The 11,194-nt window shown below is 35.4% G+C and overlaps 1 protein-coding gene across 1 annotated transcript in view; it reads left to right on the forward strand.

Moving 5' to 3' along the window:
• Positions 1-11,194, forward strand: part of LOC102861725 (stromelysin-2-like) — a 29,052-nt gene that overhangs the window by 9,836 nt on the left and 8,022 nt on the right. Inside the window, exons 7-9 of the mRNA XM_006887352.1 lie at positions 463-599; positions 8,824-8,983; positions 10,034-10,137. Coding sequence (XP_006887414.1) covers positions 463-599; positions 8,824-8,983; positions 10,034-10,137 — 401 coding nt within the window. The remainder of the gene's footprint in view (positions 1-462; positions 600-8,823; positions 8,984-10,033; positions 10,138-11,194) is intronic.

Here is an 11,194-nt window from a genome sequence, read left to right on the forward strand (position 1 = left end):
GCTCCACCAAACACTGTCCACCATGGGTAACCATTATCGCATTTGACATATCAATCTCAGAGCATTTAGCATCACAGCAACCACAAGTTACCTCTGTACAGCAAATGAACAGACCAGTGCTATACCACTTAGAATACTTCCCCCATCTATTATATAAGCAACTATAGCTACTAGTATCCACTAAATTTTTCTAATGATGTTTAATTCACAAACAAATATAATTAAGAAATTTTTAATGCTCTTTTTTTGCATTAAACGAACACATACAGCTTATAAATATTGGCACAGACTTAGGATATAAACCAAGTTAAACAATTACACTGTTAAAATAGTTCCTGCCATAGATCCTAGAATCCAAAGCAGTCTGTAGAAAAATGATAAACAAAAAAATAAGCTTATCTCACCATCTTCTCAAATATCTGATAGAGATTGACATCTTTAATTTGGTTTTATGTATTACAGCTATTTTTGGCAGAAAAACCACAGTGCTCCTGAATCTGCTATATTGTATTCTATTTCCTCACATTGGCCCTCTCTTCCATCAAAGTTGGATGCTGCATATGAAGCTTATGCCAAGGACACTGTCTTTGTATTTAAAGGTGAATATTATATAAGAATTTTTAAGTTGTTGAAAGAAATATTGTTGCAATAATTTCATCAGTACATGAAGATTTTTGATCCTGTTAAATGTTTCATGATTTTTTGTTTTGTCTTTATTGCCAAAAGATCTAGTGCTACTACTTAAATTACAATATCTGTGTAGAATATTATATGCTTACTTTAAAATATTCCATGGGACCTACATAACAGAGGAAAATATATATTCATAGGTCAAAAATCCCCAATATTAAAAAATTTATCCTTTATCTATAGTTACAAGGCAATTTCAATGAAAATCCTAAAAAGCTTTTCTTGGAACTTGGCGAAGAACTAAGGTGCTGGATAACCACAAAAAACCAAAAACGCACTTTGTTACATATCAGAACTCTTGTGGCCTACTTGGTAATGAGTTGTGTTACACAATACTGACGTTTATCTTTGAAGATTACACATCAAGGCATTATAAAGCTTTGGGGTTTTGAGTGCCATTGAGCCAGAACTGACCTTACGCTGACCCTCAAGTGGGTTTTTAAATGCAGTTAACTGCTAGGGAGGAGATTACTTATACTTCTTTGTTAAGTGCCTGGTAGGTTTGAACCTAGTGCCTTCAAAGTTTCTTAACAGATAATTGTGATATGTGGTATCACAACAATGAAACACTGTTGTCATGGAGTTGATTCAACCACATAGTTGACTCTTTATGATAGAGAGGAACTGCCCTCTAGCATTTCCAAGACTACCGTCTTGGCAGAAGCTGACGGACAAGCATTTCTCCTAATAACGTTCTGAAGGTTTTAAACCATAAATCTTTCAATTGAGAGCATAAAATTTTAACAATTGTATACCAGAGTTGTTCAATATTAGAGCAGGAACAGATAAATTGACTAGTATTTTGTCATTTTATTAATGAATTAACTTTAGGTTTTGTTATGTTGTTTTTGTTGTTATGTGCCATCATGTCACCTGTGACTCATAGTGACCCTATGTACAACAGCCCTAAACCCTGCTCTATCCTATGCCAATCACACTGCCTCTGACAAACCCATCCCAATTACCCCAGTCACTGAATCAATTCACCTCATAGAGGTTCTTCCCCTCTTGTGCCATCCCTCCACTCTCCCAAGCATGATGTCCCTCTCCAAGGACCTATCCCTCCTTATGACATGTCCAAAGTATGTCAGACGAAGCCTCAGAATCTTTGACTCCAAGGAGCAGCCTGATTTAACCATTCTCCAGAATGAAAATGTTTGTTCTTTTATCAGTCTATGGTATATTCAATTCTCTTTTTCAACACCACAGCTCAAAGGCATCAATTCTCCTTCTATCCTCCCTAGTCCTTGTCTAGCTCTCTGATCCATAGCAAGTGATTACATAGACCATGGCCTGTATCAGGTGTACCGTATAGTTTCATTTAATTTCATTTCTATCCCATATACTTAGTATAACCATAAGTTTGCTACTTAACTCATTAAATTGCAGCTTTTCCTTTTTTAGAAAGTCTTTTTAAGAAAGAAAAATAGAATTTTTATTGTTTATTTAATCATAATTTGAGTAAAAGTTAAAAGTCAATTGGTTTTTCATTCACCCTTTACAAGTCCTGTTTATGACATTCATTAGAATACTCACAATGTGACTGCACTCTTCTCATTCCTCCTTGAGATTCCTGTTTCCGATCCTACCTCTTGCTGCTTCTGAGCTTTATCTCTGACTCCTGCCCTTTTGATCTTACTCAATCATATATTTTTCTTTTGACAAATAATTTTTCTTTTATACTGGTTTCCTTACAAAGTTCATATACATTGTTTTCACACCAGTTCTTATTTTCTCCACCCTTCCCTCTAATTGTCAAATATAGTGACCTTAAGATTATCCCCTGCCTGTCCTCACCCTTCTGCTCCTACGCTTTCCCCCTTGGATCCTCATACCTGTTTTACTAGTTATCTTTCCATTTCTACAATAATGGTCTTTTACAGCATTTGTCTTCATGGGACTGAGTTAGTTCACTTAGCATGTTATCCAGTCTCTCCCCCGCCCAAAAAAAATTTCTCAATCCATTCAGCTGTGTTTGGGTATTTGGGATGCTTCCACGTTTTTGTGATGGTGAGTAGCACTGCTATTAATAATAATAAAAAAATACTGAAGCAGGATGCACACTTTTCACCATACACAAAAATCAATTCACGATGGATCAGAGGCATAGGGCTAATGCCCAAAATCGTAAAGATCATAAGAGATAAGATTTGAAGGTCTTATCTCACAGTATATAAAGTATGACAAAGTTAGAAATAAACAACCAGGAGAGAATTAAAAAACAAAAGAAAAAAAAAAACCACAACCAACCAGACTGATGAATTGGATCCTCTAAAGATCAAATATCCTTGTGCATCAAAAACACTTTCCAACAGAGTGAAAAGAAAACCCACTCAGTGAGAGAAAAAAAATAGCAATAACATCTCAGACATAGGTCTCATAACAAAAGCTTACAGAATCCTATAGGGACTTCCTTATCTTTTATGGTGGTTTTTATCCTGTAGTCTATTTTATCAGAGATTAGTATTGCCACTCCTGCTTCTTATTTAATTTTTTTCTTTTATATTGATTTACTTAAAAAGTTTGTATGCATAGTTTTTCACACCAGATCTTTCCCATTTCCTTTACCCTCCTCTCCCTCCACCCATCAAATTGTGAGCCCCTATGATTGACTATGACTACCTTTCACCCCCTGCCCATTCTCACCCTTCTGCTCCGCCCCCCTTGTATCCTCATACACATTGTATAGTAACAGTCTTATACAATATTTGTCCTTATGGGACTGAGTTAGGTCACTTAGCATAATGCTCTCCAGTCCTTCCCACATTAGTTAGTGATTTACAAAATCACTGCTTCTACATGCTACATAGTATTCTATTGTGTGAATGTACCATAATTTCTCAGTTCATTTGATTGCTGTTGGACGTGCTGGCTGTTTCCATGTTCTTGCAGTGGTGAATAATGCTGATATGAACATTGGTGTACATGTCTCCCTTTGTGCCTCAGTTCTCATTTTCTCAGTGTATACTCCAAGCAATGGAATATTTGGGTCATATGGGATTTCTAAATTCAGCTTTCTGAAAAAAAAAACATTAAACTGCCTTCCATAGTGGTTGTACTATTTTTACAATGCCACCAACAATGTATAAGAGTTCCTATCTTGCCACATCCTCTCCAACATTTATTACTTGCTATCCTGTTAGATGTTCCCACTGCTACTGGAGATGGTATCTTATTGTAGTTTTAATTTGCATCTCTTTATTGCCAGTGATTTTGAGGATTTCTTCATTATCTGTTGGTGATCCAAATATTTTCCTCTGTGAAAATCATTTTGTGATTGTGTCTTTTTCTTGTGAAGGCCCTTTAAGATTCTGTAAACGTTTGATGGGAAACCATTGTCTGAAATTATATTGCCAAATCCTTTTCCCAGTCAGTTGGTTTTCTTTTCAGTCTTCTGGAGAAAGCTTTTGATGCACACAGGGATTTAATCTTTAGAAGGTACCATTCATCAATTTTATCCTCTCTAGATTATGTACTTCTTTCTGGCTGTATTTGGCAGTCTCTTCATACCACAAACTAGGACATTTAAGCTTGATCCTAGTTTGTCTGTGATGAACTTTATGGTTTTCACTTTATTCCCATGTCTCTGATCCACCTTGAGTTGATTTTTGTGTATGGTATGACATGTAGGTCCTGTTTAGCTTTCTGCAGGAAATAGTCCACTTATGCCAGCACAGTTTGTTAAAGAGGTTGTCATTTCCCCATTTGATAAATTTTATTTCCTTGTCAAATATCAGTTTACTGTAGACAGCTGGGTCTCTTTTGGGGTTCTCAATTCTGTTCCATTCATCTATGTGCCTGTCACTGCACCAGTATCATGCAGTTTTCATGACTGCCACTGTAGTAGGTTTTGAGGTCAAGGAATGCAATGCCTTCCACTTCATTTTTGCTTTGCAGAAGTGTTTTGCTTTTTTGGGCTCTCTTTCCTGTCCAAACAAATGTCACACATTTCCCTTTTGATCTCCTTGAAAAGTGAATTTGGTATCTAGATTGGGATTGCATTGAATATGTAGATTGCTTTTGGTAGGAATGTCACTTTTACAATGAGCAGGACACATTTTTCCCATTTATTTAGGTCTTTTATTGTGTCTTGCAGAAATGTTCTATAATTGTCTTTGTACCAATCTTTTGTGTCTCTAGTTAAGTTCACTCCCAAATATCTCAATTAGTGGTTGGCTATTGTAAATGATATTGCTTTCTTGGTTTCCTTCTCAGTATTCTCTTTGTTACTATAGAGGAATCTCACTGATTTTTTTTAATATTGATCTTAAGTCCTGCCACTCCACTAAATTGGTCTACTAGTTCTAACATGGTTGTTTGTTTTTGTTTTTTGGTTTTTTGGGGGTTGGCGGTTTGGGTTTTTTGGTTTTGGGGTTGGGTAATGGGTGGGTTTTTGGGGGTTTTTTTGAGATCTTGAGGCTTTTTGTGTACACTATCATATCATCTCCATATAGTGATAGTTTAGTCATCTCTTTGCCGATCTGGATGACTTTTCCTAGCAAGCATTTCCAATACTAGGTTAAATAAAAGTTGTGACAATGGGCATCCTTGTCAAGTCCCTGCTCAAAAGGAAAGTGCTTTCAGTCGTTCTCCATTGAGAATGATGTTGGCTCTTGGTTTTGCCTGTATACTTTTCATTATGTTGAGGAAATTCCCTTCTGTTCAATTGTTCCATGTGTCTTTATGAGGAAGGGGTGTTGGTATTTGTCAAATGACTTTCTGAATCAATTGCTACGATCATGTTGTTCTTGTTATTTGTTTTATTAATGTTGTAAATTACATTGATTGTTGAACCATCTTTGCATACCTGTTATGAATGACATGTGGTCCTGATGAATTATTTTTCTGATGTGCTCTTGGTTTCTATTGGCTATAATTTTGGTATTTTCACCTTTATATTCATGAGAGATACTGGTCTGTAGTTTTCTTTTTTGGTAATATCTTTGCCTGGTTATGGGAGTGTTCCCTCTTTTTCTATTTTTTTTTAAATACTTTACATAGAATGTGTGATAAATCTGTGAATGTTTGGTAGAATTTAGCTGTGAAGCTATCTGGTCAAGGACTTATGGAGACTTTTTAATTTTTTTTAATAGAGAAATATTTTTATGTCCTGTTCAATTTCTTCTTCTGTGTGGTTCTGTTCAAGTGTTCTATATCTGTCCTTTTCAATCTGGGTAAAGCATGAGTTTCAAGGAATTTGTCCATTTCCTCTGGGTTTCTTAATTTATCAGAGTATAGCTTTTCATAGTATTCCAATAGTATTGCTTTATTTTCATCCGGGTTTTGGTGATATCACCTCTATTATTTCTTTAAAGGAGTTATATGTGTCTTCTCTTTTTTTGTTCTTTTAAGTTTGCTAAGAGTTTTTCAGTTATATTGGCATTGTGGTCTGAGAAGATACTTTGTATTATTTCAGTGTTTTTGAATATGTTGAGGTTTGCTTTGTGTCCTAATATGTGGTCAATTCTGGAGAAAGCACCACGTGCACAAGAACTAAGTTAATTGAGTTTTATTTGGGTACAGTACTCCGAAATCCACAAGGTCAATCTGGCTGATTTTATAGTTTATATCTTTTGCATCTTTGTTGAGTTTCTTTTGAGTTGACCTACCTCTTGGTGGTAGTGGTGTGCTGAAGTCTTCTAACACTCTTGTGGTGCTATTTCTTTCTTTCATTCTATTAACCTTTGTTTTGTGTATTTTGCAGGTCTATCACTTGGTGCATAAATGTTGACCAAGGTTGTCTCTTCTTGATCTAGTGTGCTTTTATCCCATATTAATTCCCTTCCTTATTTTTCCTGGTGGTTTTCACTCAGAAGACTTATCAGAGATTAGTATTTCCACTCCTGCATTTTTGTGGTTGTCATTTTCTAAGTATTTTTTTTCAGCCTTTGATTTTGCGTCTGTCTTTCTCTCCATTTTCCAGATGTGCCTCTTATAGGCAACATATGGATGGGTTTTTTTTATTTTATCCATTCTACTATGCTTTTTCTCTTAATTGGTGCATTTAGTCCATTAACATTAAATGTTGTTATTGTCAGGCGAGGTTTTTTCCCCCCATTATCATTTTGTTTGGTTTCTTTTTCTATTGTTTCTTGTTACTATGGTCCATTTCTTTTCTTTGGTGTCTGCATATAAAGTACTTCACTTAAAATTTCTTATAGTTTTGGTCTTCTTTTTACAAATTCCTTAAATTCCTTCTTTTCTGCAAAGGATCTAATTTCTCCTTCATATTTGGTCGAGAGTTTTGCTGGGTATAGAATCCTTGGCTGGCAATGCTTTTCTTTCAACTTTCTGTATAATGCCATCCCAATGTCTTGTGACTTGCATGGTTTCTGCTGAGCAATCAGAACTTAGTCTGCTTATTTCTCCTTTGTAGGTGTCTCTACATTTTTCTTGTCCTGTTTTTGGTATTCTATCCTTACCCTTTAATTTGGAGAATTTGCCTATGATATGTCTTGATGCTTTTATTTTTATGTCTAATCTATTTGATGCTCACAGTGATTCTTTAATGTAGATTTCTTCATTCTTCAAAATACCAGGAAAGTTTTCTTCTTGTACTTCTTCCATAGTTTTCTTGGTGACTTCCTTGTCATTCCTTCTGGAGCTTAAGAAACCCCACATGATGTAGTTAGAAAGCAGAATTTAAGGCTAAAGTATATGTGATATTGGTGCTCCTGGTGCTGGACTGAGTGGCACAAGGCTGTTTCCAGGCAGTGGGGGTGTAGTCTAAAATTGAAGCTCCTCAACCTGGCAGGCAGTGGTTCTGTCGCTTGCCAGGGTGTGAGGGCACCTGAGCTGGGTTGCAACTTTTAGCAAATACCAAGGAAGTGGTGGCTGGAAGACTCTCCTGTGCCACACAGGCCTTGGTGGATTACAGCAGAGTAAAAGTAATGTCCCCAAAGAAGGGAGTCCCTCCAGAGGTACCAGTCTTGCAAGAGGAACAGGTCTCCATTTAAATTTTTTAAGTGAATTTTAAGTTACTTGGTGAATTTTTAAATGTCCAATTCTACATGTATTTTAGGGTTTTTATTCATTTCTGACATAATTTTCTCTTTCTTTGGATTAAATGCAAGGGAGTAAGATGTCATGATAATTTAAAAATCATTATTAAATCACTATAAATCATTGCTACTGCCCATTAGTGTTTATTTGTCTAGAAACTTTTACTTGTATTCCATGTGCTGTGTGAGTCAGTAGAGATCATAACTAAAAGGGGCTCATAATCTAGAGAGGAAACAGAGAGAACATCATCAACACCAACCCCAGATCATTGAGTCAATTCCAACTGAAAGCAAACTTCCATTGGATTTATGAGGCTAGGATTCTTAATGGAAAAAGGCTGTTCATCTTTCTCCCACAGAGATGCTGGTGGTATGAAATTGGAGATAGTACAGCTATTTGGTTAGCAATGATGGGATTGACTGAATCTAGGCACCAAGGGAATCCAGGATAATCCAAGATTGATCAGCAATTCCTGAAGAGATGTTATACTTGAAATAAATCTTAAAGGAGAAGAGCTTTCCTATGTACCAAGAAGAAAGTATGCAGAATTTCTTCAAAAGTGAGGGTTTCTCTGGAATTTCTCAGACTAGTACAAATCATTCACTACAATCCCAGCAAGAGAAATACACAACAGACTGACATTTTAGAGTGATTGGCCACAAATATAAGGGAGGGATTCAGACGTGGAGCAAGAGAGGAAGAGAAAAAAACAAAGACATAGAAAATGATGGGAGAACATGCTCCAAATATACCCAAGTTTGAGTGGATTCTAGAGATACAACACAGATTTTACTTGGTGACAATGACAAATTCAAAGGGAAAAGTCCAGTAAGAAATTGGCGTGTGCATAGGGGATTAAAAAGAAAAAAAAAAACTAGAATATAAAGTCAATTTAAGTTGTCATGAAGGAAAGGACTAAGATTTATGGCTCTATTTATGAATAATAGATTTAATGCATAAAGGTTTTCTTATTCATCAATGGCTTTATTCAAAGCATATTTATTGATCATTTCTTATTTGTATTCTTGGTTGAAAAAAACCAAGCTTTCATCTTTAATAAAACAGCACATTAACGTAATTTCTAACACCCAAAGCCTTCAATCAAAATGTTTTGGATTTATTTTTCAATAGAGAATCAGTTCTGGGCCATGAAACTCCTAGAGATGCAAGCAGGTTATCCAAGAAGCATCTACACGTTGGGCTTTCCTCCAACCGTCCAGAAAATTGATGCAGCTGCTTCTGATGAGGATAACAGGAAAACCTACTTTTTTGTAAAGGAGAAATACTGGAGGTAATACAAAATAGGAATGACTTTGTAGGGAGCCTAATTAGAGTGTTTATTTTCTTCTTCTAAAAAAAAAAATCCCTAAATCCTAATCTCTCTAATTTCCTCTAATTTCAGATTTTCTAAAAACAACCAACAATTTTCCATGTCCTAGATATAATAAAGAATTCTCATAAAAGCAGATCACTGAGTGATAGATCCAAGGACCAAAATACATCTGAAGATAACAGCTAATACCAACTAAGGTCCAGACTTCTGTTCAAAGTCATATTTGTCTTGTCTTTCTACTAGTCACCATGTGGCTGCCATTGTTGTTGTTGTATCCCTTCAAGTTAAAATAGATCGCTAATGGATCTTGTGAGTTTTAAGAGGCAAGAAATTGCACAGGAGGAGGTTTTCTATATTTCTCTCATAGAAGACCTGGTGGATTTGAATTGTGTACCTTTACAATGTTAGAAGAATTATCATTTAGTTGCAAAGGAATCTCAAATACGACATGTTCTAGAGACAACGTCTATAGAAGTATAGTAGAAAATCAAGAGGATATTTTTGCCAAATAATTGGTTAATTTACTTTGTTTCCTGTATGTGACCCCCTATGTAAACCCAAATCTCAAAACTCAAACCATTTGCTAATTATTTGATTCAAACATATAACTACTTATCAAGTTTCTGAAACTTCCCATCTTTCTCCTTACAGCTCTGGTAGATTTGATATTTTGGTTACCAGTGCAACACATAACATACAGTACTCATATATTTTGGGCTGAAAAGATAACAAGAAAAGGTGGTACAAATAAGTTTTACACATTCAGGCTTAGAAAACTAACCTCAAACACATAGTTGGACTCTCTAGAATAGCAAGGTATTTATTTGTTAGAGAAAATATGACTTTAAATTATGAACTTAATAAGCCATGGAAAGCCACATTTATTGTAGTACTTTATACAACTTGAAAAGTTTATTGAGGATTTCACACTGGAACATTAATGTTACTTTATGCTGGGAGATAACAGGGAATTCACAAAAACACTAAACTGTATTTCTTCTGGTGCAGATTTGATGAGAATAGCCAGTCCATGGATCAAGGTTTCCCCAGACTAATAACTGAGGACTTTCCAGGAGTTGAGCAAAAGATTGATGCTGTATTTAAAAATTCTGGTAAGAGTATACTGGTTTATTTGTCAATGGAGGCGCCTGTGGACATTTTATGATATAAAGATGAAGTGGAAAGTCAAAACAATTTCCAAAACATTCCTTCTTGTATACTTTCCCCATAATTACCATAAGTCCTTGGTTTACATCAGCATGTAAAATCCAAGAATGATCTCTCACACGACAGACATTTTCTTAAATATATTCATTTTTACTGTTGTTGAGACAGAATCAAGTCATAATTGACCCTCCATTAACTTTCCGAGGCTTGTAAATCAAGTGGGAGAAGATTGTTCAACTTTCCTCAGGGAGTTCCTGTAAATTTGAATATCCAGAGCATCACAATTTCTGGGGTTATTGCAAGATCCCTTCTTATGTGATTGCTATTGTTCCTTACTTTAAATTCAAAACCTATGTGTTGTTGACCCTCTAGTGAGTTTCAGAGGTCATATATCAGATGGGAGGAGACTGTACATCTTTCTCCCTTGCAGCAGGTGGATTCAAACTGCTTTCCTTTGGGTTGGTAGCAAAACTTCTTGTCATAGAGGCCACCAGAGCAGCTCCTTAATGCATATTGCACTAGGTTTTCATATTTATTTGAGTCTAGTTTTTCATAATATCCCATTGTTAGCCTTTTTATTTTAGTTTGTCCTATTGTGACATTGTTTATGACATCTCTAATTCAGATTATTTGTGTCTTTTCTTTCTTTTTCTTTGTTAGTTTTGCTTATGGGTTGTCATTTTCATTAACTTTTTCAAAGAAACTACTCCTAGTTTTGTTGATGGTTTCAACTGTTTTTCTGTTTTCTTTTTTTTTTAATTTCTGCCCCAATTTTTATAGATTCCATTTTTTAGAGGGTGTCAGGTTTTCTTGCTTTTCTTTTTCAATTTGTTGGAAATGTTGAGTTAGAGATTCAATGGTCATTTTTTTTCCCTTCCTTTTGATGTGTTTGCTTATTGCTATACATTTACCTCTGTTTAATGTTTTGGCTATTTCCCAGAGGTTTTGGTAAGTTATGTTTTCAGTGTAATTTGTTTCAAGAAACCTTTTAATTTCATTTTT

Source organism: Elephantulus edwardii, unplaced genomic scaffold (genome assembly GCF_000299155.1).
Source record: "Elephantulus edwardii isolate Elephantulus edwardi_28Jun2011 unplaced genomic scaffold, EleEdw1.0 scaffold00056, whole genome shotgun sequence".
NCBI lineage: Eukaryota > Metazoa > Chordata > Mammalia > Macroscelidea > Macroscelididae > Elephantulus > Elephantulus edwardii.